This window comes from Danio rerio, chromosome 14, assembly GCF_052040795.2.
Source record: "Danio rerio strain M-AB ecotype USA chromosome 14, GRCz13ab, whole genome shotgun sequence".
NCBI classification, from domain to species: Eukaryota; Metazoa; Chordata; class Actinopteri; order Cypriniformes; family Danionidae; genus Danio; species Danio rerio.
Window position 1 is genome coordinate 57,041,519 of NC_141034.1, and position 25,215 is coordinate 57,066,733.

Here is a 25,215-nt window from a genome sequence, read left to right on the forward strand (position 1 = left end):
GTATATTTACAACACATTTCTCAACATGATAGTTTTAATAACTGATTTATTTTCTCTTCGCCATGATGACAGCACATAATATTAGACTAGATATTCTTCAAGACACTAGTATACAGGTTAAAGTGACATGTAAAGGCTTCACTAGGGTAATTAGGGTAAAGTTAGGGTAATTAGGCAAGTCATTGTATAACAGTGGTTTGTTCTGGAGACAATCCAACACTAATATTGCTGAAGGGGCGAATAATATTGAGCTTAACATGACTTTAAAACAATTAAGAACTGCTTTTACTCTAGCTGAAATAAAACAAATCAGACTTTCTCCAGATGAACAGATATTAGAGGAAACACTGTGAACAATTCCTGAATCTGTTCAACATCATTTGGGAAATAAAAAAATCACATATAGCTAGATTTTTAGAGTTGATCAAATAGATTTATTTGCATTAATAACATAAATGTGCCAGTAGTGGGCGAAAAACATGTGAGCGATTAAATGATTTAAAGGGTCATGAAACACCAGAACACATGTGTTGAGCTGTTGACAGTGGTATATGTGTCCCACACTGCTAAAAACACTATCAGGACACATATATCTCACTAAAAAGTGTAAATTGGTTGTTTTTGCGTTATTTCGAGCAAATTCGTACTTCCGGTTTGAAACTAATTTTTGAAGCTGCATCACGGTCATGACATCTTATCGTGTATTCCAGCGTGCAGACTGGACGTCTGTACTTACAGCGTCCCGTATTACGTCTCTGAGTGTGCTGCATTAATGCATGAGTAAGGCTTGGTTCAAACTAATCAGCGCGCTCCATTATGTATGCGCTGCAACTTAATTAATATGCATGCTAGCTTTCTTAGACTGTACCTGAAACAGTGTTCAGACGGCAGAGAAACTACACACGTCGTATTGCCAAAAGTTGTGGGAAAAGAACAAGCGTTTTTTGGATATAGGGCGAGGCAATGGCGCAGTAGGCAGTGCTGTCGCCTTACAGCAAGAAGGTCTCTGGGTCGATGGTTCAAACCGCGGCTCAGTTGGCGTTTCTGTGTAGTTTGCATGTTCTCCCTGCCTTCGCGTGGGTTTCCTCCGGGTGCTCTGGTTTCCCCCACAGTCCAAAGACATGCGGTACAGGCAAACTGGGTAGGCTAAATTGTCCGTAGTGTATGAGTGTGTGTGTGAATGTGCGTGTGGATGTTTCCCAGAGATGGGTTGCGGCTGGAAGGGCATCCGCTGCGTAAAAACTTGCTGGATAATTCCGCTGTGGCTACCCCGGATTAATAAAGGGACTAAGCCGATAAGAAAATGAATGAATGAATGAATATTTGGAGATACGGGTCACCAGTGTTGCTTTCACAATCTGAAAGTTTTGTTTCATTTTCTCTCCATGAGAGCGCTGCTGCACTCGCGTGTGGATCCGTGTACGCGACGCGCGGCAGAAATGCGTTTGTTTGGAACATTTTTACTCAAGAGCATTTCTCATCAATGGTGAGATCCGGATTTGCTGCTCGTCTCCTCTTAATAAAGACGCAGCTCCAGTATGTGTTGATTGTCCTGTCTACAGATTCGGTAAGTGTGTGCGATCAGCACCCTTTCTTTGTTCATTCAGATGGCAAAGTTATAGTTGGTATGGTCAGCTGTACTCTTTCAGTGTTTACAGACAGAGCTTAGTCAAAATTATTTATAAGTTACTTAGTTTACAGTTCGTTAATATCACAACAATATTGAATGATCCGCTGTAAATGCTGAGTGTAAACAAGTGAACACAGTAAGCAAACTTTTGCCGACAGGATAGTCTACACACACACGGCTTTCTGACCTACTGAGTGCATCTGAGTTACAGAGAAATGCAGAGGCTTTTTCTCTTCAACGACGTGCGGTATCAAGCATTTCACCGTCATTAAGCACACTGTCTTTCTTCCTGTGTGTGTGTTTGTTTTTCCTCTGTCCTCAGCGCGTACCCAAATGGCAACTCCCATTTTTATTCAAACCCTGCCCATTTTCCCTCCCCCCAACACTCCCACCCAATCAGAGCTAGACACGCCCACTTTCCTGACTTTTTCCCAAACTAGAGGTGTGAAAACATCCTGCTGAAACAAGGGGGGTTTCATGGCCCTTTAACAGACTGAATCATTTGCTCAAAAGAGTCATTTAATCTGAGTAAGGTCACTTAAATAAAATAACTACAACAAATCAAATATTTTACTTTTTTCATCAGCTATGGAAATGTACATTTTATTAAAGCCGCTCTGGAGCTCAGACAGCTCTAAAAAAGTTTATAAACAAACAAAAAAACTATAATATAAATAACACAACCTGTCAATTACGTTAATAACAGATAAAGCGATGGTGCTTACAATTACTGATAACCAGGGGCGGATTTAAAGGTTCATGAAACCCCAGCGTACTTTATTAGCACTTATAATGTATCATCTTATACTGCATACCTAACCCTACCCATTACCTTAACCCAACTACTACCTTAAAGGGACGGTTCACTCAAAAATTAAAGTTTTGTTATCAATTTTACACACCCTTTACTCGTTTCAAACATTTACAAGCCTCTTTCTTGTTAAGCACTAATTATATATATATACAGTTGAAAGCAAAAGTTTACATATACTGTATAAAAGGCACAGTTTATAAAATGTCAGATGTTAATGCAACTAAACTTCTCTCTTAGATAAATTAGGATTATCATGTGTTTCTGTTGTGCGTAACAGCAGAATAATGAGAGAGATGTTTAGAGAAATTGTTATAACTCTTCTTGAAAGTCAAGTTTACACACAATAAGATTATTCTGACTCTGGAAAAGCTCAGATGACGATGTCGAGGTTTTGGAGGTTTCTGATTGGCTAATTGACAACATTTGAGTTAATGTGAGGCACAACTGTAGAATAGTGTTGAAGGAAAAGCTCAAACACACTGCTTCCCTGTGTGACAACATGAGAAAATCAACAAACCAGAATCAACAACAAAGCCAGATTAACATTAGCTCAATTACTCTAGGAAAAGACTGATGTGTGGAGACATGTCCTGTGCTCTGATGGAGCTACGATTGAACTGTTTGGCCATAATGAGCAGTGTTACATGGTCAAGCCTAGGAACACCATCCCAACTGTGCAGTATGGGGGTGGCAGCATCATGTTGTGGGGCTGTTTTGCTGCCCACAAATGGGTCGAACAGACCATGACCCTGAGCATACTGCCAAACTAATTCAAATGTGCTTTAAGGACAACAGAGTGAATGTTTTGGAGTGGCCATCACAAAGCCCTGATCTCAATCCTATAGAGAATGTGTGGGCAGAGTTGAAAAAGCTTGTGCGAGCAAGACAGCCTACAAATCTGACTCAGTTACAGCAATTCTGTCAGGAGGAATGAGCCAAAACTCCTCTAAACTATAGTGAGAAGCTTGTGGAAGGAGACCCAAAAAGCAAAGCTAAAAAATACCACGGAAATGTGTGTAAACTTTTGACTGTCAAGAAATTAATAGAAATTCTCTCATTATTCTGGCATTTAGCAAATGTAAATCATTTAGGTAATCCTAACAGACCTAAAATAGTAAACGTTTAGTCTGATTTACCATCAGACACTTTTTTAATAATGGTTATGCTCCTTTTTTAGAGTCTATGTAAACTTCTGGTTTCAACTGTATATAAAGGGACTAAGTCGAAAAGAAAATGAATGAATGAATGAACGAATGATTAAATATGTACTGGAGAAAGATGCAAACGTGTAACCACTGACTTCCATGGTATTTATTTTTCCTATTATACAAGTCAATGGTTACCGGCTTTAAGCTTTTTTTCAAAATATCTTCTTTAGTGTTTAACAGAATAAAGGTTTGCAAACACTTAAATAAACAGAGTAAATAGTGAGCAAATGTTCATTTTTGGATTAATTATATCTCTTTAATAACTGTTGAGCAAACAAGTCATGATTACTGATTTGTTAGTAGCAAGAACTGTACATTAAATACAATTGAGTTCAGTGAATCTTTACATCCATAAACATTTACAGTTATACACTTTACTTACTTTCAGTAAAGTTAATTATTATTTTAAAAAATTGATAATAATGCATAGCAGGCTATATGCAGAGGGACGTTTAATGTTCAGGCTTCACACTTCTAGTCAATTGTCATTGTATTATTAAATCACCAAGTTTAGGGTCTGGTTTCTTTCAAAAATAGTCACATAAACCTTTGACCAGAAGTTTATCTGTGCCTGAAAACCCTAATCATCCATATAGCCCATTACGAGGAAGTCTCACAAGGTGAGAGAAAATAACCCACTTCTGCGTACTTGCATTTATGGCATCTCTGACCTGACTTTCAATCAGTCATCAGTTCATCAAATCTGTCCAACCCATCGCAACTTCCTCCATACGACCTGCCCGGAAACACAGGAGGAGTCTTCCCCAGCTCTTTAGACAGAAGACTAGACAGGGTCTGCTTGAAATCAGCCGGCATCTCACTGCTTTCTTCAGCCTGCCTGTTTTTACGCTTGGCCGCATAATTGACTGTACTGTACAGATCCTCAATGCTGCGTTCAACAGAGCTCAGGTTAGTGTATGGAGTCTCCTCCTCTTCAGTAAAACAACCTTCAGATGGTTTTTCCTCATATGTTTGCATCGCAGGAGGAGCTGGGAGGTTGATAACCTCTCTGGGTTTGGCTTGGGGGAAAATCACAGAATATAAAACATCATCCGGACTGCTCACAGAGCTCCTGATGCACGCTGGAGGGTCAGGAAGAGAGATGTTCCTGCGAGGATCATCAGTGTTTTTCAGCACATTGGTCCAGTCTGGCGGTCTGTTTTTTGGTAATGGTGGTGGCGGTGGTGGTGGTGGAGGGGTCAGTTTTTGGGTGTTGTGATATTTGTTTATTGGTCGCACCGGTGGACACGGTTTCTCTCTCTTGACCTCCTTGACTTGTGCTTTGGGTTTTGGTGAGGGTGGTGGTTGAGGTGTGTATGATGGCAATGCGAGCGCTTCTTTGATGGCCTTGTGTATTTGCTGTCCGCGCTTGCAGTGTATTGCTGGACGCTGTGGATTAACGGTGACCTCAGGAGGTTTGCTGATCTCAGGTCTGTTTTGGGGCTCTTGTGGAATAGCAGGAGGTTTGCTGACCTCAGGTCTGTTTTTGGGCTCTTGTGGAATAGCGGAGGCCTGTGCCAGGAGCTCCTGGACGCTCTGGTGCATTATTGCGTCCTCGATGGCTCGGTGTATCTGAGATCCCTGTTTGGACTGGAAAATGAACTGACCCTCGCCACTGGGACAGCGGCGGCCCGCCTCGATCATGATGCCGCCCTGGAAGATGATGAATAAACTGTGAATGTGCACTGATGTGAGTCCAGCAATGATGATTTATGTAACTGAACAGCCTGCACATCACTACTACTACCGGCTAACTACTACTAGACTATACTAGTTGACTAGTTTTCTGTAGGGAAGGAAGAAAGGAGAGAGGGAATATGAAGAAAGAAAGAAAGAAAGAAGGTCAGCAGGTCAGAGAGAAACAAAGAAAGACACTAGATGGATGGATGGATGGACGGACAGACAGACAGATAGAAAAGAAAGAAAGAAAGAAAGAAAGAAAGAAAGAAAGTGGATGGATGGAAAGAAAGAAAAATGGATAGATAGATAGATAAATGGATGGATGGATGGATGGATGGATGGATGGATGGATGGATGGATGGATGGATGGATGGATGGATGGATGGATGGATGGATGGATGGATGGATGGATGGATGGATGGATGGATGGATAGATAGATAGATAGATAGATAGATAGATAGATAGATAGATAGATAGATAGATAGATAGATAGATAGATAGATAGATAGACGGACAGATAGATAAGAAAGAAAGAAAGAAAGAAAGAAAGAAAGAAAGAAAGAAAGAAAGAAAATGGATGGATAGAAAAGAAAGAAAGAAAGAAAGAAAGAAAGAAAGTGGATGGATGGAAAGAAAGAAAGAAAGAAAGAAAGAAAGAAAGAAAGAAAGAAAGAAAGAAAGAAAGAAAGAAAGAAAGTGGATGGATGGAAAGAAAGAAAGAAAGAAAGAAAGTGGATGGATGGAAAGAAAGAAAGAAAAAGAAAGAAAGAAAGAAAGAAAGAAAGAAAGAAAGAAAGAAAGAAAGAAAGAGAGGATAGATGGATGGATGGATGGATGGAAGGAAAGAAAGAAAGAAAAAGAAATAGATAGAACGATGGACGGACGGACCGAAAGAAAGAAAGAAAGAAAGAAAGAAAGAAAGAAAGAAAGAAAGGTGGATGGATGGAAAGAAAGAAAGATAGAAAGAATGGATGGAAAGAAAGAAAGATAGAAAGAAAGAAAGAAAGAAAGAAAGAAAGAAAGAAAGAAATAAAGAAAGTGGATGGATGAAAAGAAAAAAAAAAAAAAGAAAGAAAGAAAGAAAGAAAGAAAGAAAGAAAGAAAGAAAGAGGATGGATGGATGGATGGATGGAAGGAAAGAAAGAAAGAAAAAGAAATAGATAGAACGATGGACGGACGGACCGAAAGAAAGAAAGAAAGAAAGAAAGAAAGAAAGAAAGATAGAAAGAAAGAAAGTGGATGGATGAAAAGAAAAAAAAGAAAGAAAGAAAGATAGAAAGAAAGAAAGAAAGAAAGAAAGAAAGAGAATGGATGGATGGATGGATGGATGGATGGATGGATGGAAGGAAAGAAAGAAAGAAAAAGAAATAGATAGAACGATGGACGGACGGACGGACGGACCGAAAGAAAGAAAGAAAGAAAGAAAGAAAGAAAGAAAGAAAGAAAGAAAGAAAGAAAAAGAAAGAAAGAAAGAAAGAAAGAGGATGGATGGATGGATGGATGGATGGATGGATGGATGGATGGATGGATGGATGGATGGATGGATGGATGGATGGATGGATGGATAGATAGATAGATAGATAGATAGATAGATAGATAGATAGATAGAAAGTGGATGGATAGACGGATGGACGGATGGATTTATATCTATAATATTTGTAATATTTATGATAAAGTTAAACAGATGAACGAGAGAAGGAATGAGGAATAAAGAGGAGGGGAAATGGCCATCAATAATGAGCTGAAATGAGCACAGATATCCTTGTTATTAAGTTGTTGGGTTGTTTGTGTGTGTTTCCCGCTGATTGACCTTGACTGGGCCGAATCTCCTGAGCAGTCTGTATGGCCAGCGCTGGATGGGCTCTCCAGTCCTCAGGTCCAGCAGACTGACCGTCTCTTTATCGGCCGACAGCAGGTAATATCCAGACAGCCTGAGTCTCTGAGACGATTCTGTGCTCTGAACACACACCTGGAACTGACCTGAGAACAGCACAACACAGAAACCCACACTCAGTCTGAGGGCACATCTATTCAACACACACCTAAGAAAGATTTGTTCTGCCAGCAAGTATGAAGCTGTGGAGGTGAAGGTTTGGTCTACACTGTAAAAGATATCCAACCAAGGCTCATTCTGAATACGTACCCCTATATACATTTCTGGAGAGCGTCAAATACGTGCCAGGAGCTACGTTCTTTTGCGAGTTTTGTTTTCACGAATGCATCAGAGGCCGCTGTGTACGCTTTGTCAGATCTTAAATTTCTCTTGCGAGTGCCATTCATGCCTGCTGTTCTCTTGTAAATTTACCAGAGACTGACTGACTGACCGAGCGACTGATCCTCCCACCCACTTCCCTAAACCCAACCGACAGTGTTTTCAAAAGCAATCCAGAAAATGAAAAGCTCTCGCCTGATTTTTATCATGTTTTCAGATTTTACCACATTCTCACCCTGTCATTTACTTATTTATTTAGTTTTTGGCTTCTGTTTTTGTCTTACCTTCTTTCTGGAACCGTTCTTCACTGGACTCGAACCCCATCATCGGGATCTGCATCTTAAGTCCATCGGTGTACGTGTTGAGCTACTGGGCAAACTGGTAACAGCGGAAAAGCTGTCCACACGGAGGTAATCAGTCAGCCAGTAAGCATTAAACGAAACTCTGTCATACCGGCCCGTAGCGTTCGTTTTAAAGACGTGATGCAGCCATACGTACTTCTGGCTACATATTTTGCAATCTACAGAAATGTATATAGGGCTACGTTTTCAGAATGAGCATATGTTGTGAAAATGCACCCTATCAATCAAAGGCCTTTATGTGTCACATACACTTCCATGAAGTCAAATACACTGTCATGTAGTGAAATCGGACCCCTTCCGACCATACAAACATCACATTTCAGGGGAAGACAGGTCAACGGTAGGAAGCATTTAGAAAAAGCAAGTAACTTCCTCTAACAAAGCCCTTGAGTTAGGCCAGTGTGAGATCAGGGAGGAAAAAGCCCCAGCAGTCAAGTACATAAACAATCAGACATAGACATAACATTGCAGTGACAGACGCTAGAGGCCATGGTTTTTAGCCTCCTTGTTAGAGCAATAGACTCCCATGCAGAAAGTCGCCGGTTCAATCCCCGCTTGGAGCGGACTGGGTGGTGTAGGGCCGGTGGGGTAACATTGGTGCCGTGACCCGGATGGGAGTAAGGATCAGGGGGTTGAGTGTAACGGAGGCCAGCTAGCAAGTGCTGTGCAGGTAAGCCTCACTCCTCTGACCTCTAAAGGTGCTCTAGCGATAGAAGCTAGAGGTCATGGACTTTAGCCTCCTTGTTAGAGCAACCCATGCGGAAGGTTGCCGGTTCGATCCCAGCTCGGAGTGGGTTGGGTGGTGTAGGACCAGCAGGGTTACACTCGCTCCTGTTTGTGCTGTCAATCTGGCAACCTTTGTGTGTTCAGGGAAAAAATTGTTTGAATATGGACTGTCAATACTTAGTTCATCCACTAGGTGCCAAGCCTACATACTGCACCTTTAAGATACAATTCTAGCTATGAACAAATCATTAACTATGACTTTTGCTTTAGTAAATCTCTAACTTGCTGCTTATTAATAGTTACTAATGCAGTAGTTGGGTTTAGGCAGTGGCGCAAAAAGGGGGTATGCAGTATATGCGGCGCATAGGGGCGCCACAAATGGGGGGCGCCATTGTGCCAAAACTATTTTTGAAATTATACATATTATTATATATATTAAACAGAATAAATACATATTTTTGGTTAAAAATATTTATCCTGCATTTTATATAAAAATATAATTGTATTTTATTGAATAAAAAAAAAAATACCACCCCTCCCTCTTCGTTGACCATTTGATTGATCCGTTGCTCGGTTACAGTCACATATTCAAAATGGAGAGAAGAGTAAAGAGACGTGGAGCGCGAAATAGAAAACAAAAAGAGAACAAACAATGCCTTAAAATGAAAACTGCCATGACAAATTGGATAATAATGAAATGGTAAGCTAACCCACACTATTATTACCACACTTTTAACCAACTTCTAATGTATTTGGGAGCGACGGGCTGCCATATCATTAATTATTGATTATCGCCACCCAGTCTCTGCATGCATGGGCTTTTACTTAACATAAATGCAGACGAGGTGGTTTTGTCCAGGCAGGGGGACAGTGACGCACGGCCACACCTGAACTGCGTTCAAAATAGCATATTTGCATCCTGTATAGTTTACGAAAAAGCCATGATGAGCTGGTGTAAAGTTAACTTTATGGTTAACGCTTTTGATAGTCGTAAATTTATGGACCGTCAGCTTCAAAAGAGAACATTTTTATTCACTGCATTTAAATATTGATTACAGTTACTATAGTTATTTACTAAAGAGCAACAAATGAATTTAGTTTGATCCTCTGTTTTTTTTTTTTTGATAAGTGCGATTTAATGAATGGGGGGGCTCAAAACTTGAACTCGCATACCCCTTAGTAAATGGGGTTTAGGTATCGGGTACGATTAGAGATCATACTTTATAAACAGCCAATATTTTAAAGGGTCACGAAACACTAAAACACATGTGTTGAGCTGTTGACAGTGGTATATGTGTCCCACACTGCTAAAAACACTATTAGGACACCTATATTTCACTAAAAAGTGTAAATTGGTTGTTTTTGCGTTATTTCAAGCAAATTCGTACTTCCGGTTTGAAACTAATTTTTGAAGCTGCATCACGGTCATGACATAATAGCGTGTATTCCAGCGTGCAGACTGGACGTCTGTGCCAGAGTGAGTCTTATTACATCTTACAGTGTGCTGCATTAATGCATGAGTAAGGCTTGGTTCAAACCAATCAGCGCGCTCTATTGTGCAACTTCATTAATATTCATTACTGTCACAGTGTTTAGAGACGCCACGTTGTGTTGGCAAAACAAGCGTGAAGTGTTGCTTTTATAGTTTGCTGCAGTGAAGTTTTGTTTTCATTTTCTCTCTGTGAGAGCTCAGCTGGAGTCACGTGTGGATTAACAGTGTACGCGACGCTCGACAACAATAACTTACGTGTCTAAGGAGGATTATTGTTTACCTGAGAGCTGTTCTCATCTGCAAACGCTGAGATCCGGATTCACTTGTAGTCTCCTCTTCATAAAGACGCGGCTCTAGTTGCTGGTGATTGTCCTGTCTCTACAGATTTGGTAAGTGAGCGACCAGTGCTCTTTGTTTATTCAGTTCGTATTTTATTCGTATTGAACAAACTATTGCACCAAGTGTAAACAAGTTACAACCAAACTATAACCTCGTGTAGGATTTTGGACGGGAGTAACACACGCGGCTTTCTGACGCTACCTGCCGTGTGCATCTAAGTTTTCGGGAAATGCTGAGTTTTTTTTCTTCTCTCATTCGCCGTGCGGTATCAAACATTGCATGAAAAATACACGCTTAGAACAGTTCCTCCAATCAAATATCACGTTTGTGGCGAGGGACATGAATGAATTCCCTGAATGAAAGAGCCAAACTGCAGTTAAAGTCCACCATTTAATAATTTGGCAAATAATTCGACTACATATGTCCATGTAAACAGTCCCTTTCTCCCCTGTTGGGTGTGTGTTTTGACTCTGAAAGTCAGCGCACCCAAATAGACACTCCCACACCAAGCCTCTTTTCTTCCTCCGACACTCCCCCCTAAACAGAGCTGGACACGCCCACTTTTCTGACTTTTTCCAAAGTAGAGGTGTGAAAACACCCTGCTGAAACGAGGGGGTTTCATGGCCCTTTAATGATAAGCAGGCCCATAGTTATTAGTGAGAACAGGTATCTAAAGGTGACCTATTCCGCCTCTTTTTCAAGATGTAAATGCGTCTGTGCTGTGTCTAGAGTGTGTGTGTTTCAGTTTGAGCTGAAAACAGCACACTAATGTTTTCTAATGCTCTGAATCTGACCATTTCAGGCTTTAATCCTAACTGTGGTGTTTTGGTGACCGTCGCTTTAAATGCAAATGACAATGTGCTCTTTTTCAGAAGAGGGCGGAGCTGCAAATGCATATGCATCAGCATAGAGACGGATGTAAAACAGCAGTGTGTGTGTGTGTTGTCAGTGCTGGTCATGTGTGCTTCAGTGTGAGTGTGTGTTGATGCTTCTGTCAGTCTATGTCGCTCCTGTCGCAGTTCATCTAAAACTCCACATCTATAATCCTCTTAGTCTATGCTGACGTCATCTTCAGCAGCTCAAACACTCTAATGGCTAATGGACAGGCGGCTGCTTCTCACTCAGGGCTGCTGTTTATGCTAATGAGATGGAGAGATGGGCACTAGTGGGCGGGGCTTTCCCCCTTTGATGACACGTACAAAGGGAGAATGTCAATCAAAGTGTTTCTGCGTCAAGTCTGATTATAACAGACACAATTAATAAGAGGCTGGCTATATTCACACACTATCAATGTGTTTAAACCGCTTATAAAAGTGACTTGCGCAAAAACTAAAATGTTGTTTATTTAATTTAATTTCAGTAAAGTTAATTTTTTATCTGCAGGAAGGATCACAGAGCTGAAGGAAGTAAAGCCCTGAGTAATGGAGCCGTACGTGTTGTAGATATGAACACACAGCTCTTGCTCAACACTCAGACCGTTGGAAACACCCACAGATAATGATGTTATCGCTGTGAGAATGGGGCTGTGTTGTGTTCTGCAGACGTCTCACCTGTTCCCCAGGTGGAGTACAGCTCGTTGTCGGCCAGCGGCAGGTATTTGTCTTTCTGGACTCTCCTGCTGTCTTCGCTGCTCCGGCTCTTCTAAAACATACAAGGCGGTTGATAACACACAGCCTGCATTAGTAATTCCTCTTTTTTTATGATGTGGATCTTTGAAAAATGACTAAGGATGTTCTTGAGCAATCATAAAAGCAAAGGTGTGGTTGTCAACACTTCCTCTGCGCCGAAAGCTGAAGTTTAATATACAAGAGGTGATTTCAGTTAGAAATGCAGACTTACAGTTGAAGGCAGACGTTTACATACACTGTTTAAAAGGCACATAACCATTTAAAATACAGTCAGGTGTTAATGTGACGAAACTTTTCTTTCAGGTAAGTGAGGGTGATCACCTGTGTTTCTGTTGTGCGTAACAGCAGAATAATGAGAGAGATGTGTTTAGAGAAATTGTTATAACTCTTCTTGAAAGTCAAGTTTACACACAATAAGATTATTCTGCCTCTGGAAAAGCTCAGATGATGGTTTTGGAAGATTTTAGACGAGGTTTTGGAAGTTTCTGATTGGCTATTTGACAACATTTGAGTTAATGTGAGGCACAACTGTAGAATAGTGTTGAAGGAAAAGCTCAAACACACTGCTTCCTTGTGTGACAACATGGAGAATCAACAAACCAGAATCAACAACAAAGCCAGATTACCATTAGCTGAATGACACTGGGAAAAGAGTAATGTTTGGAGACATGTGCTGTGCTCTGATGGAGCTAAGATTGAACTGTTTGGCCATAATGAGCAGTGTTACATTTGGAGGACAAAGGGGAAAGCTTACAAGCCTAGAACACCATCCCAACTGTGCAGTATGGGGGCGGCAGCATCATGTTGTGGGGCTGTTTTGCTGCAGGAGGGACTGGTCCACTTCACAGCATAGATGGCATCATGAAGACAGAACATTATGGAGAAATACTGAAGCAACATCTCAACACATCAGCCAGGACATTACAACTTGCCCACAAATGGGTCAAACAGATCATGACCCTGAGCATACTGCCAAATGAGTTCAAATGTGCTTTAAGAACAACAGAGTGAATGTTTTGGAGTGGCCATCACAAAGCCCTGATCTCAATCCTATAGAGAATGTGTGGGCGGAGTTGAAAAAGCTTGTGCGAGCAAGACAGCCTACAAATCTGACTCAGTTACAGCAATTCTGTCAGGAGGAATGAGCCAAAATTCCTGCAAACTATTGTGAGAAGCTTGTGGAAGGAGACCCAAAACATATGACCAAAGTTAAACAGTTTAAAAGCAAAGCTAAAACATACCAAGGAAATGTGTGTAAACTTGACTGTCTAGAAATTAATAACAAATTCTCTCATTATTCTGGCATTCAGCAAATTTAAATCATTTAGGTAATCCTAACAGACCTAAAATAGTAAACGTGTAGTCTGATTTACCATCAGACATTTATTTAATAATGGTTATGCTCCTTTTTTTTTAGTCTATGTAAACTTCTGGTTTCAACTGTATATGGTTAGTGATTTGTTCTGTAGACAATCCAAAACTATTATTGCTTAAGGGGCTAATAATATTGACATTAAAATGGGTTTAAAACAATTAATAACTGCTTCTATTCTAGCCAAAATAAAACAAATAAGACTTTCTGCAGAAGAAAAAACATGATCAGACAAACAGAGAACAACTCCTGCGAAAGGTGCAGTATGTAAGTTTGACACCCAGTGGTTGAACTAGGTATTGCGTTCCTGGATCAAAACAAATGCCAGCGCAGGTTGCCAGGTTGACGACTAATAGGACCTGAACATTGGGCGGGTTAAAGGGACCAAACCAAAGACAGATGTTCCGGCATGTAGCGCAAAGCAGAATATCTGCCTTCAGCATTGTTTTTCAGCATGTTTGGCATTAGATTAGTCAGTAGCACTAAGATAAAATGCTGAAACAAAGACAAAACTGATGAATTAATGTAACAAAAATAACTGAAGATCACAGTTCAAAAATAATACACTTAATAATTTAATACATGAAATAAAAAAGTGGAGCTGAATAAATGTATAATCTGTAAACTTGCATTAGGCAATCTCAATCGTTGCTCAGTGAAACATAGTAAACAATCTGAGCCTCCCGCTTTCAAAATAAAAGTCTGACATACATTACTTGTGACAACTTGCCATAGTGTTAACTTAACATAAACGACCACAATTAGCATATTGTTTAGCTGTGTGTTTGCTAAATGAGCACTGTGCCACGTCCAAACTAAACCCACTGTATTTTTTGTATAATCAGTTTCTATTCTGTTCTTAAGTGACTCAATTCATTTGAAATTAAAATGTTGACCTTTTTTAATTCGTTGTTTGTATTGTTATGATTATTTTTATGATAGTTTTGCATACATTATGTAAAGCACTTTAAATTAGCATTGTGTATAAAATGCGCTACAGTATAAATAAACTTGCCTGGCAGTGTCATGCATTGGATAAAATGACAGAGAAAATGGACATAAGATCCTTTTTCAGTGCAGCTAAACACCAAGTACAAAAAGTTCACATATCAAGCAATTTGGCTTTAAGAACGAGTGCTTAAATAATAATGATGCAATATCAATCACAGGCAAAGGAGAAAGAACTGATTGAGGAACAGGCAGAGCAGGGTCAGTCAGATGTGCAGTGTCAGGTAAGGGTGTTGTGCTTTATTGAAGGGATAATGACCATTCTTTTGGGGGGTGAACAATTTTTCAAATGTTTCGGAGTTGTGGCTGTTTAGCAGATTAACTTCACAGGCTCACAGATTTACAATATGATCTGTCAATTTAACAAGTGTAATGTAAACCAGTTAGTTATTTGGTATGTAAAACGCCTTTTCCTGCATTTATTCTGCGTCAGGAGTCAGTCAGCTGACTGTAAACAACACAACAAACAATGCAATAAATAGTCTTGAAAAAAAAATTGTCATTGAACCCGATAAAAACTTTGAGAATAATCATAATGACGTAGTGTCCATGCTATAATAATAATAATGATGATGAAACTATTTTTAACTGCAGGGATATATCTTTAATAGCACACCTCGGCTGTATTATTTGTGTCCCCTTCAAAAAAAATGCTCAAAAGAAACTTTATGTTTATTTATGTTTAAAGTCTGTTTACCTGAAAGGCCAGCCGGCAGAGCACTGTCAGCCAGTCGTCCCGTTGGGGTGCAGCGATGGTGAAGGTGCAGGAGGTGGTGTTGAGGAAGAAAGCGGAGCAGTCTGTGGGACAGCTCTCTGCTGGAGCCGGGGTGATGCTCAGACAGTCCGACAGCCGAATCACTCGCTTATCCGTCCTCTTAAACCCTGCCGGTCTGCTAATCCCGAAGCCCATCCGGCCTCCTCCGTCCCGCAGGTCCCACAGCTCCAGACGGCTCACGCCTGCAGGACCCGCCTCCAGGAGGACCAGCCATGACTTACGCCAGATCTTCTGCAGGAGCAATCGTAGATATTAAAACCATTCACACGGGGTATATACAGGAATCAGAGAGTCAAAGACCTTTTAAAGTCCACATGGCATCAAAACTAAACATACTGATTTTGTTATCTCACATTGGCAGTTCTGCGGTGAACAATTCAGCAATGCCATGAAGAAACAAACAACAGTTTACTGTTGTTCTCTATAATTCAAATCTGAAAATGCACTTCCTGTTTGTTTCCAACTAAATTCACAAATTAGGTCTGTTTTAGAAAGTGGGCGTGGTTAACATACTTAGCCACGCCCTTCAGCTGTCAGTTTTGACAACAAACAGTGATGGTGAGCAAGAGGAGCATGTTAGACTGTAAATACTCTCCCAAACCCTTTCCCCCATCTTTCATAATGAAACGCCCACTTTACTACATCCAATCAGCTCGCAGTAGAAAAACAAAAAGCCACACCCACTGCTTTCTCATTTAATATCATTAAATAATTATCGTTAAGGAATTCATCACAATATGGCAAAAAAAAATGGTTGCAGCTTCTGGTTTGTGTGTCTTTAAGACCCTTTTAAGACTCTTTCCATACATTTAAGGATCTCATCGGCACATTAGTCTTCAACCAATAACATTTTAACCGGGTATATTAACTGGTCCCACTTTATATTAAGTGTCCTTAACTACCATGTACTTCCTTTAAAAATAAATACAATGTACTTACTGTGTTTATAATGTATTTGAGAACACTTGTGGTGCTTTGGTGAGTTGGGATAGAGGTTGGGTTATGAACAGGTTTGGTGGTGTGGGTAGGTTTAAGGGTGGGTTAAGGTGAAAGGGATGGTCAACACTGTATTTACAAATATTATTACAAAAGTTTAAGATGTAATTACATACTGGTATTTAATCAAGCATAAGTACACAGTAAATACATGTATTTACACAATAAGTACATTGCAACAAACTATTAATTCCTGTGTAAGTACATATTAGTTAAGGCCACTTAATATAAAGTGGGTCCTATTAACTATGTGCTGATTATCAGAATCAGCATTTTGTCAGCTGCTTTTGTCATTGTAAACCACCAGATCCTGCTATCTATGCTTGAGTCTATTGAGTCTATCTATTCAGTGGTTCAGATCTTACCTCACTAACAGGTCATTCAGGGTGTCTTGGAGGGGAGAGGTGTCCAACCTACAGCATCTAAACACTGGGGTACCACAGGTCTCTGTTCTTGGGCCACTTCTCTTCTCCATCTACACAACATCTCTAGGACCAGTCATCCAGAGACATGGATTCTCCTACCACTGCTATGCTGATGATACCCAGCTATACCTCTCTTTTCACCCTGATGATCCCTCGGTTCCAGCTCGCATCTCAGCCTGCCTGTTGGACATTTCACACTGGATGAAAGATCATCATCTTCAGCTGAACCTCGCAAAAACGGAAATGCTTGTAGTTTCTGCCAACTCGACTCTACATCACAACTTTTCAATCCAGATGGACGGGGCAACCATTACTGCATCCAAAATGGTGAAAAGCCTTGGAGTAACGATTGATGACCAACTAAACTTCTCTGACCACATTTCTAGAACTGCTCGATCGTGCAGATTTGCACTCTATAACATCAGAAAGATCCGACCCTTCTTATCTGAACATGCAGCTCAACTCCTTGTTCAAGCTCTTGTTCTCTCCAGACTGGACTATTGCAACTCTCTACTAGCCGGGCTTCCAGCTAATTCTATCAAACCTCTTCAGCTGCTTCAGAACGCAGCAGCACGAGTGGTCTTTAATGAAGCTAAAAGAGCACATGTCACTCCGCTGCTCATCCGTTTGCACTGGCTGCCAGTTGCTGCTCGCATCAAATTCAAAGCTCTGATGTTTGCCTACAAAGTGACTTCTGGCTTTGCTCCTTCTTATCTGCTCTCACTTCTGCAGATGTATGCGCCCTCCAGAAACTTGCGTTCTGTGAATGAACGTCGCCTCGTGGTTCCATCCCAAAGAGGGAAGAAATCACTTTCGCGAACGCTCACGCTCAATCTGCCCAGTTGGTGGAATGAACTCCCTAACTGCATCAGAACAGCAGAGTCACTCGCTGTCTTCAAGAAACCACTAAAAACTCAAATATTTAGTCTCCACTTTCCTTCCTAATCTGCAATTGCCTCTCTGGTTCTACTGCTAACTGTACTACAGAAAAAAAAGAAAAGAAAATTACTAATGTTTTGCTTTTTACACTTCACACACCTGAAACTCGCCTACAGCACTCATTCATTGTTGCTCTTATAGTTGTGTAAATTGCGTCCTTGTCCTCATTTGTAAGTCGCTTTGGATAAAAGCGTCTGATAAATGACTACATGTTAAAAATGTGTTCACCTATTTTTAACATCCTCCAGATTACCGACAGTTCTAATGGTTGGAATGGACAGAGCAAGAGACCGGCTGCACTGCAGTCCACTGTGTCTTCACTCAGACATGGGGATTTAGGAGAGGAGAAGTCCTCATTTATAGTGTTTATATAAACACGATCATCTTTATAATGATAGAACTACTTGTGGTTATGTGTGTATGATATAATGAATAATAAATGCAGCAGGACATTAATTTACTCTTCATTTCTTTGCATTTTAACTTTGTAAACTATAAAATCATGCGTCTCCTCACGGTTTGTCTCTCATTGTGTGTGCTGAGTTGTTCCCTCCCCTCTTTCCCCCCTGCTCTGCTGGCCACGCCCACTCCCCCCTCTGCCCGCAGCGCTCCACACCCATCACAAAGCATTATTTTAATTCTGAGGTAGACTTGAACTGAAGGAGGGGGGTTTCCTGACCCGTTAAACGGCATCTTGGTATGAGCAGATTAAATTCAGGCAAACTTTAGCATACAACTAAACATTGCAGAATCAAAATCGCATACCTTGCAAAATAGCATATAAGCTTTTCAATACTTTTTAAAGGGCCTTACACTTCTTTATTGATTTATTAATGCGTTTTAAGACCCGCGTTATGAAAATGACATGCTCAACGTAAATGAATGCTAATCTTCAATGCTTGGTTTCATTTTAAAGGGCATCTAGTATGCAAAACTCATTTTTATAAGCGGTTTAAACACAGTGATATTGCGTGAATATTGCCAGCCTCTTATTAATTGTGTCTGTTGTAATCAGACTTGATTAAGGAAACACTTTGATTGACATTCTGCCTTTGTATGTGTCATCAAAGGGGGAAAGCCACTAGTGTCTATCTCTATAGCAGCCCTGAGTGAGAAGCAGCCGTCTGTCCATTAGCCATTAGAGTGTTTGAGCTGCTGAAGATGACGTCAGCATAGACTAAGAGGATTATAGATGTGGAGTTTTAGCATGAACACTCACACTGAAGCACACATGACCAGCACTGACAACACACACTCACACTGCTGTTATACATCTGTCACTATGCTGATGCATATGCATTTGTAGCTCCGCCCTCTTCTGAAAAGAGCACAATCTCATTTGCATTTAAAGCGACAGTCACCAAGACACCACAGTTAGGATCAAAGCCTGACAGGGTCAGTTTCAGAGAGCTGGAGAGCATGATCTGTGTCATATCACACTCTGGAGACAGCACAGACGCATTTCACATCTTGTAAAAACGTGCATAATAGCTCTCCTTGAAAGCATCACTTTGAATAATTTACAGTGAGCCTGAGGAATTATGGGTGGTCAGAAACGCTCGGCTGTACATTATTCATAGAGAAGAGAAAAGCATCTGTTTCCCCACCCGAGGTGTCAGCATCCTCATGCTGGAGATAAACGCTGATGAATCATTTATAGGAGATAAAACCAAGAATCATTTCACAAGTCCTGCCCCGGCGGCTGGATGATGCCGTCTCAGAGGAGCAGATCTGATCCTGCCTCTGCTGAGTCTCTCTTCCCAACTCCATTAAAGCATTCATTCACTTCCGGATTGAACATTTCCTCATCATTTACTCCAACAAGACGCTCATTTCTGTCTCCAGATGAAAATAAATGCAGGTTTTAGGGGGAAACCTGCAGAATTTGTTTTGCCGTATGGTAGACTAAAGTTTCAAATACTGTAAATTAAGCCAGATCAGAAATAAGAGGCTTACCTAGACAAACAATCAGCCATTTTCTTTCAATAATAATAAATAATGACAATTTTAAGCCTCAAAAACTCGCATAGCTTGTGCAAGATTAACTTTTATAGTTAAAAAGTATACACATAAGATGTTTTTGTCTGTTTGTTTGTTTAGGTCGGGGATATTCAATTAGTTTGTCATGGGGGTCAGTTCATGAAAAAGATCCCAAATGAGGGGCCGGAGAGATATGACTTGCAATATAAGAGATGATGCAACAGGAATATGAGCAGAGATGACAGAAGTACACACATGCTGTACTCCAGGGGTTCCCAAACTTTTCAGCCCGCGACCCCCAAAATAACAATGCCAGTGACTCGCGACCCCCAATATCCTCTGAGGTGGCTATAAATACAGAAACCTTGCATGCAATGACGCAGACACAACAATTAAATTGGTGTCAGTGCTTTAAATGTGCCAGAAAGTATAACCTGATGTTATAAAATCAAAATGCATCTGACGCTATTGCTGCCTTTAATATAATGTAATTACCCCAGGGGTCGCAATCCAATAGAACTAGTAACTATAAGCTACTATAGTAACTATATAGTATATAGTAACTATAAACGACTATTTTTATTTTCAGTATAGTTATGGATAAAATATGTTAATTCTTATGGTTTAATAAAAATAAATAGATTTTTGGAAATCACCAGGCGACCCCCCTTCATTGCCCCGCGACCCCTTGGGGGGTCCCGACCCCCACTTTGAGAACCACTGCTGTACTCAAGCAGAAGTACAGATACTCATGTTTAAAACCCCTCTGGTAAAAGTTAAAGTACTGACTACACTTTTGCACTCAAGTAAAAGTAACAGTTCGACCTCTAAAATGTACCTAAGTCAGGCATGTCCAAACTACGGGCCGCGGGCCATCTGCGGCCCACAATCAGTTTTTTGGCGGCCCGCGAGACTTTTTATAAATATCAATAGAATCTGGCCCGCTATACAAAAATGAACGTAATTCAATAAATAACCACCGGGTGTCGCTATTACATGCATTCAATTAAGCAGCAGTTCTTGTTATGATCTATCTATCTGTCTGCCTGTCTGTCTGCTTGTCTGTCTGTCTGCCTATCTATCTATCTATCTATCTATCTATCTATCTATCTATCTATCTATCTATCTATCTATCTATCTATCTATCTATCTATCTATCTATCTATCTATCTATCTATCTATCTATCTATCTATCTATCTACACACAGTTGAAGTCTGAATTATTAGCCCCTCTTTGATTTATTTCTTCTTTTTTAAATATTTCCCAAATGATGTTTAACAGAGCAAGGACATTTTTACAGTATGTCTGATAATATTTTTTCTTTTGGAAAAAGAATTTTGTTTTATTTTGGCTAGAATAAAAAGCGGTTTAAATTTTTTTTATGAACCATTTTAAGGTCAAAATTATTAGCCCCTTAAGTCTTCAGAACAAACCATTGTTATAAAATAACTTGCCTAATTACCTTAACAAGTTAACTTGCTTAACCTAGTTAAGCCTTTAAATGTAACTTTAAGCTGAATAGAAGTGTCTTAAAAATATCCAGTCAAATATTATTTACAGTCATCATGGCAAAGATAAAATAAATCAGTTATTAGAAATGAGTTACTAATACTAATATGTTTAGAAATGTGTGGAAAAAAAATCTTCTCTCCGTTAAACAGAAATTGGGGAAAAAATAAACGGGGGCTAATAATTTAGGGGGGGCTAACAATTCTGACTTCAACTGTATATATATATATATATATATGCATGTCTGTGTGATGTATGTAAAATTTGGCCCGCGACAACGTTTGTTTTTTTGCATCTGGCCCTCGGCCCAAAAAGTTTGGACACCCCTGACCTAAGTAAAAAGTACCCAATACTACTATACGTTTTAGTTTTACTAGGTAGGTAAATCTCTGGTTTCCCCCATGTATCATAATACTGATGCAAACTCAACGTACATTGTGTAGTTTTGCGGCTACTGGATCAAAACAGCAGCTGCCATTCATGTTCATACACTCTACAAATAATTCTGTATATCTTTACTAATAATGTCTTACATGTTACATTGAATTATGTCCAAAATATATTGAATTACATTTTTTTATATCTTTTATTGAATATATTGAAACAATTTTTTTCTTTTTATAATGTAATATAAAATATAAATTGTACTACACTTTGTAACTGCTTTTAACTTGTATTAAAAATTAAAATCTAATAATTTATAATTATACAATATAATATAAAACACTTAAATCATTTTTTTAAATTAAATATCACACTTCATTATTAATTCTAAAGTCATACACTTCTATTTTGTATATATATATATTTTTTTGTTTTGTTTTTTCAACACATTTCTAAGCATAATAATTTTAATAACTCATTTCTAATAACTGATTTATTTTCTTTTTGTCATGATGACTGTAAATAATATTAGACTAGATATTCTTCAAGACACTTCTATACAGCTTAAAGTGACATTTAAAGGCTTCACTAGGGTAATTAGGGTAACGAGGCAGGTTAGGGTAATTAGGCAAGTTATTGTATAACGATGGTTTGTTTTGTAGACTATCGAGAAAAAATATAGCTTAAAGAGGCTAATGATTTTGTCCCTAAAATGGTACATAAAAAATTAAAAACCGCTTTTATTCTAGCCAAAATAAAACAAATAAGACTTTTTTCAGAAGACAAAATATTATCAGACATACTGTGAACATTTCCTTGCTCTGTTAAACATCATTTGGGAAATATTAAAAAAAAGAAGAACAAAATTTGAAGGGGGCGAATAATTCTGACTTCAACTGTATATATATATATATATATATATCAGAATTATTAGCTCCACTTTGAAATTGTTTGCTTTTTTAAATATTTCCCAAATGATACTTAACAGATTCAGGAAATGTTCACTGTATGTCTGATAATATTTGTTCTTCTGGAGAAACAGGGGGGCTAATAATTCTGACTTCAACTGTATGTGTGTGTGTGTGTGTGTGTGTGTGTGTGTGTGTGTATATATATAGGACACCGGACCTCCAGGAACAAGTTTGGTGATCTCTGTTGTACAGTAACTAAAGTAATACATAATAATAATAAACAATATTACACTTAATACTTCTATATTGTATAAAAGTAAACAAAAAAAAAAGTGTAAAATAAAACCTAAATAGTATTACACCTAAAGCCATAACAGTTATACAAATATATAACATAATAGTTATTATAATAAATAGAACATTATGAATATAATTTTAATAAAAGTAACAAAAATAATAAATAGTACTACACTTAAATCCATATTACTTCTATCTTGTACAATATAGTAATGAAGCATAAAATATAAAAACTAAATAGTATTACACTTAAAAAAAAACCCTTCTGTCTTATATTAAAAAATAAAAATCATAATAATTTATAATAATGTTATTTAATATACACTTATATAGTAACAAAAAATAAATAAATAAATAAATAAATAAATAAATGTAGTACTACACTTAGCCATTTTACTATCTACAAGAAAGCAAATAATTTATCATTCATTCATTCATTTTATTTTCAGCTTAGTCCCTTTATTAATCAGGGGTCGCCACAGTGGAATGAACCACCAACTTATCCAGAATATGTTTTACGCATAGGATGCCCTTCCAGCTGCAACCCATCACTGGGAAACAATTTAGAAAAAGCTTGTGCGAGCAAGAAAACCTACAAACCTGACTCAGTTACAGCAATTCTGTCAGTAGGAATGGGCCAAAACTCCTGCAAACTATTGTGGAAGGAGACCCGAAACATTTACAGTCTAAAAGCAAAGCTAAAAATACCAAGGATATGTGTGTATGTCTGTCTAGAAATTAATAACAAATTCTCTAAAAAAATTCTCTCATTATTTTGGCATTTAACAAATCATTTAGGTAATCCTAACGGACCTGAAATAGTAAACGTTTAGTCTGATTTACCAGCAGACATTTATTTAACAATGGTTATGCTCCTTTGTTTAGAGTGTATGAAAACGTCTGGTTATAACTGTATTTGTTTAGTAACAAAAAACTAAACAAACAGTACTACACTTAAAGCCATATCGCTCGCACAAAACATGAAAATGAATGTAAATAAGCGTAAACAAATGCATTTCAGTGAATCAGCTCACCTTCCCAAACTTGACGCCCTGCAGGAACAGCGGGCCCTCTTTCGAGATCACATCCATAGTGCTGCAGCTCCTGTACTCACTGTTAGACACACTGACACTACATGATAAAGAAGATTATTTTGATATGAAGCAAGAGTTTCCGTCAGGGTGGGGAAACCAGCGGCTAAAATGGTCACCACTGGCTTCCTTCGTGCTCTGAAAACGTCACATTGTTCGCAGAGAAACAGGTTAATCAGCCACGCTTGGTCATAAACAGGACGCTGAGACGAGATGCAGGCACAGATACTGTCTGAAAAAAAGATGAGTTATTAGTTTTATTAAACAGAAGGAGAGTAAGAGGATGATCATTTAATTATTTACACTGGGTGTACAGCAAATTAACTAATGACTGATTAAAGCATCTGCTAACGGTCCTACACTGTCAAGAATATTGGTAAAATTACAGTTATTGTTATTAATGATTTTCAATTGCATTATGTGACTTTGAAAAAAAAAAAACTGCAAACTTTGGATGTTTATATCTTCTGAATGTAAATTCTCTCATCGTTTTGGAGCCCTCAGACTATAGATATCCTCAAGACTGATGTACTGACACTGACAGATAAATATAGTTGAATTGTAAACTGTAGAGTTGAAATTTTCACCATCAGAAGAGGACAGAGCACAGATCAACATCCCATAATGCAATTCTGCCCTGCAAACACACTCAAAATTAATCACAACATATAGAAAATATTAACTGAAGGACATGTTTCACCGTGGAATACAACCGGCTTTTATTGGATGGATTAATAGAGCTATCGACAGATAGAGAGAACGACAGACAGACAGACGGACAGATAGACGAATGGATGGATAGATAGATAGATGGATGGATGGATGGACAAACAGACAGTTAGATAGATAGATAGATAGATAGAACGACAGACAGACAGAGACAGATAGACAGATAGATAGATAGATAGATAGATAGATAGATAGATAGATAGAACGACAGACAGGCAGACAGACAGACAGACAGACAGACAGACAGATAGATAGAACGACAGACAGACAGACAGATAGATAGAACGACAGACAGACAGACGGATAGAACGACAGACAGACAGACAGACAGACAGACAGACAGACAGATAGATAGATAGATAGATAGATAGATAGATAGATAGATAGATAGATAGAAGGATAGATGGATAGATGGATAGATGGATGGATGGATGGACAAACAGACAGTTAGATAGATAGATAGATAGATAGATAGATAGATAGATAGATAGATAGATAGATAGATAGATAGATAGATAGATAGATAGATAGATAGATAGATAGATAGATAGATAGATAGATAGATAGATAGATAGATAGATAGATAGATAGATAGAACGACAGACAGACAGAGACAGATAGACAGATAGATAGATAGATAGATAGATAGATAGATAGATAGATAGATAGATAGATAGATAGATAGATAGATAGAACGACAGACAGA

At 38.8% G+C, this 25,215-nt stretch overlaps 1 protein-coding gene across 2 annotated transcripts; it reads right to left on the reverse strand.

The window, feature by feature from the left end:
- Positions 1 to 407: 407 nt before the first annotated feature.
- On the reverse strand, positions 408 to 24,021 carry dok3 (docking protein 3). 2 transcript variants are annotated; one of them, XM_087282067.1, is made up of 5 exons: positions 23,724 to 24,021; positions 15,170 to 15,478; positions 12,015 to 12,105; positions 7,144 to 7,313; positions 408 to 5,305 (listed from the first exon to the last, which is right to left on the reverse strand). In XM_087282067.1, the coding sequence occupies exons 1-5, from the start codon at positions 23,778 to 23,780 to the stop codon at positions 4,331 to 4,333; spliced, it is 1,602 nt and encodes a 533-aa protein (XP_087138193.1). In that variant the 5' UTR covers positions 23,781 to 24,021; the 3' UTR covers positions 408 to 4,330. The 2 variants fall into 2 exon arrangements, with proteins under 2 accessions (XP_087138193.1, XP_087138194.1); XM_087282068.1 differs by having other exon boundaries at positions 12,015 to 12,102; positions 23,724 to 23,904.
- Between the last annotated feature and the right edge of the window lie 1,194 nt (positions 24,022 to 25,215).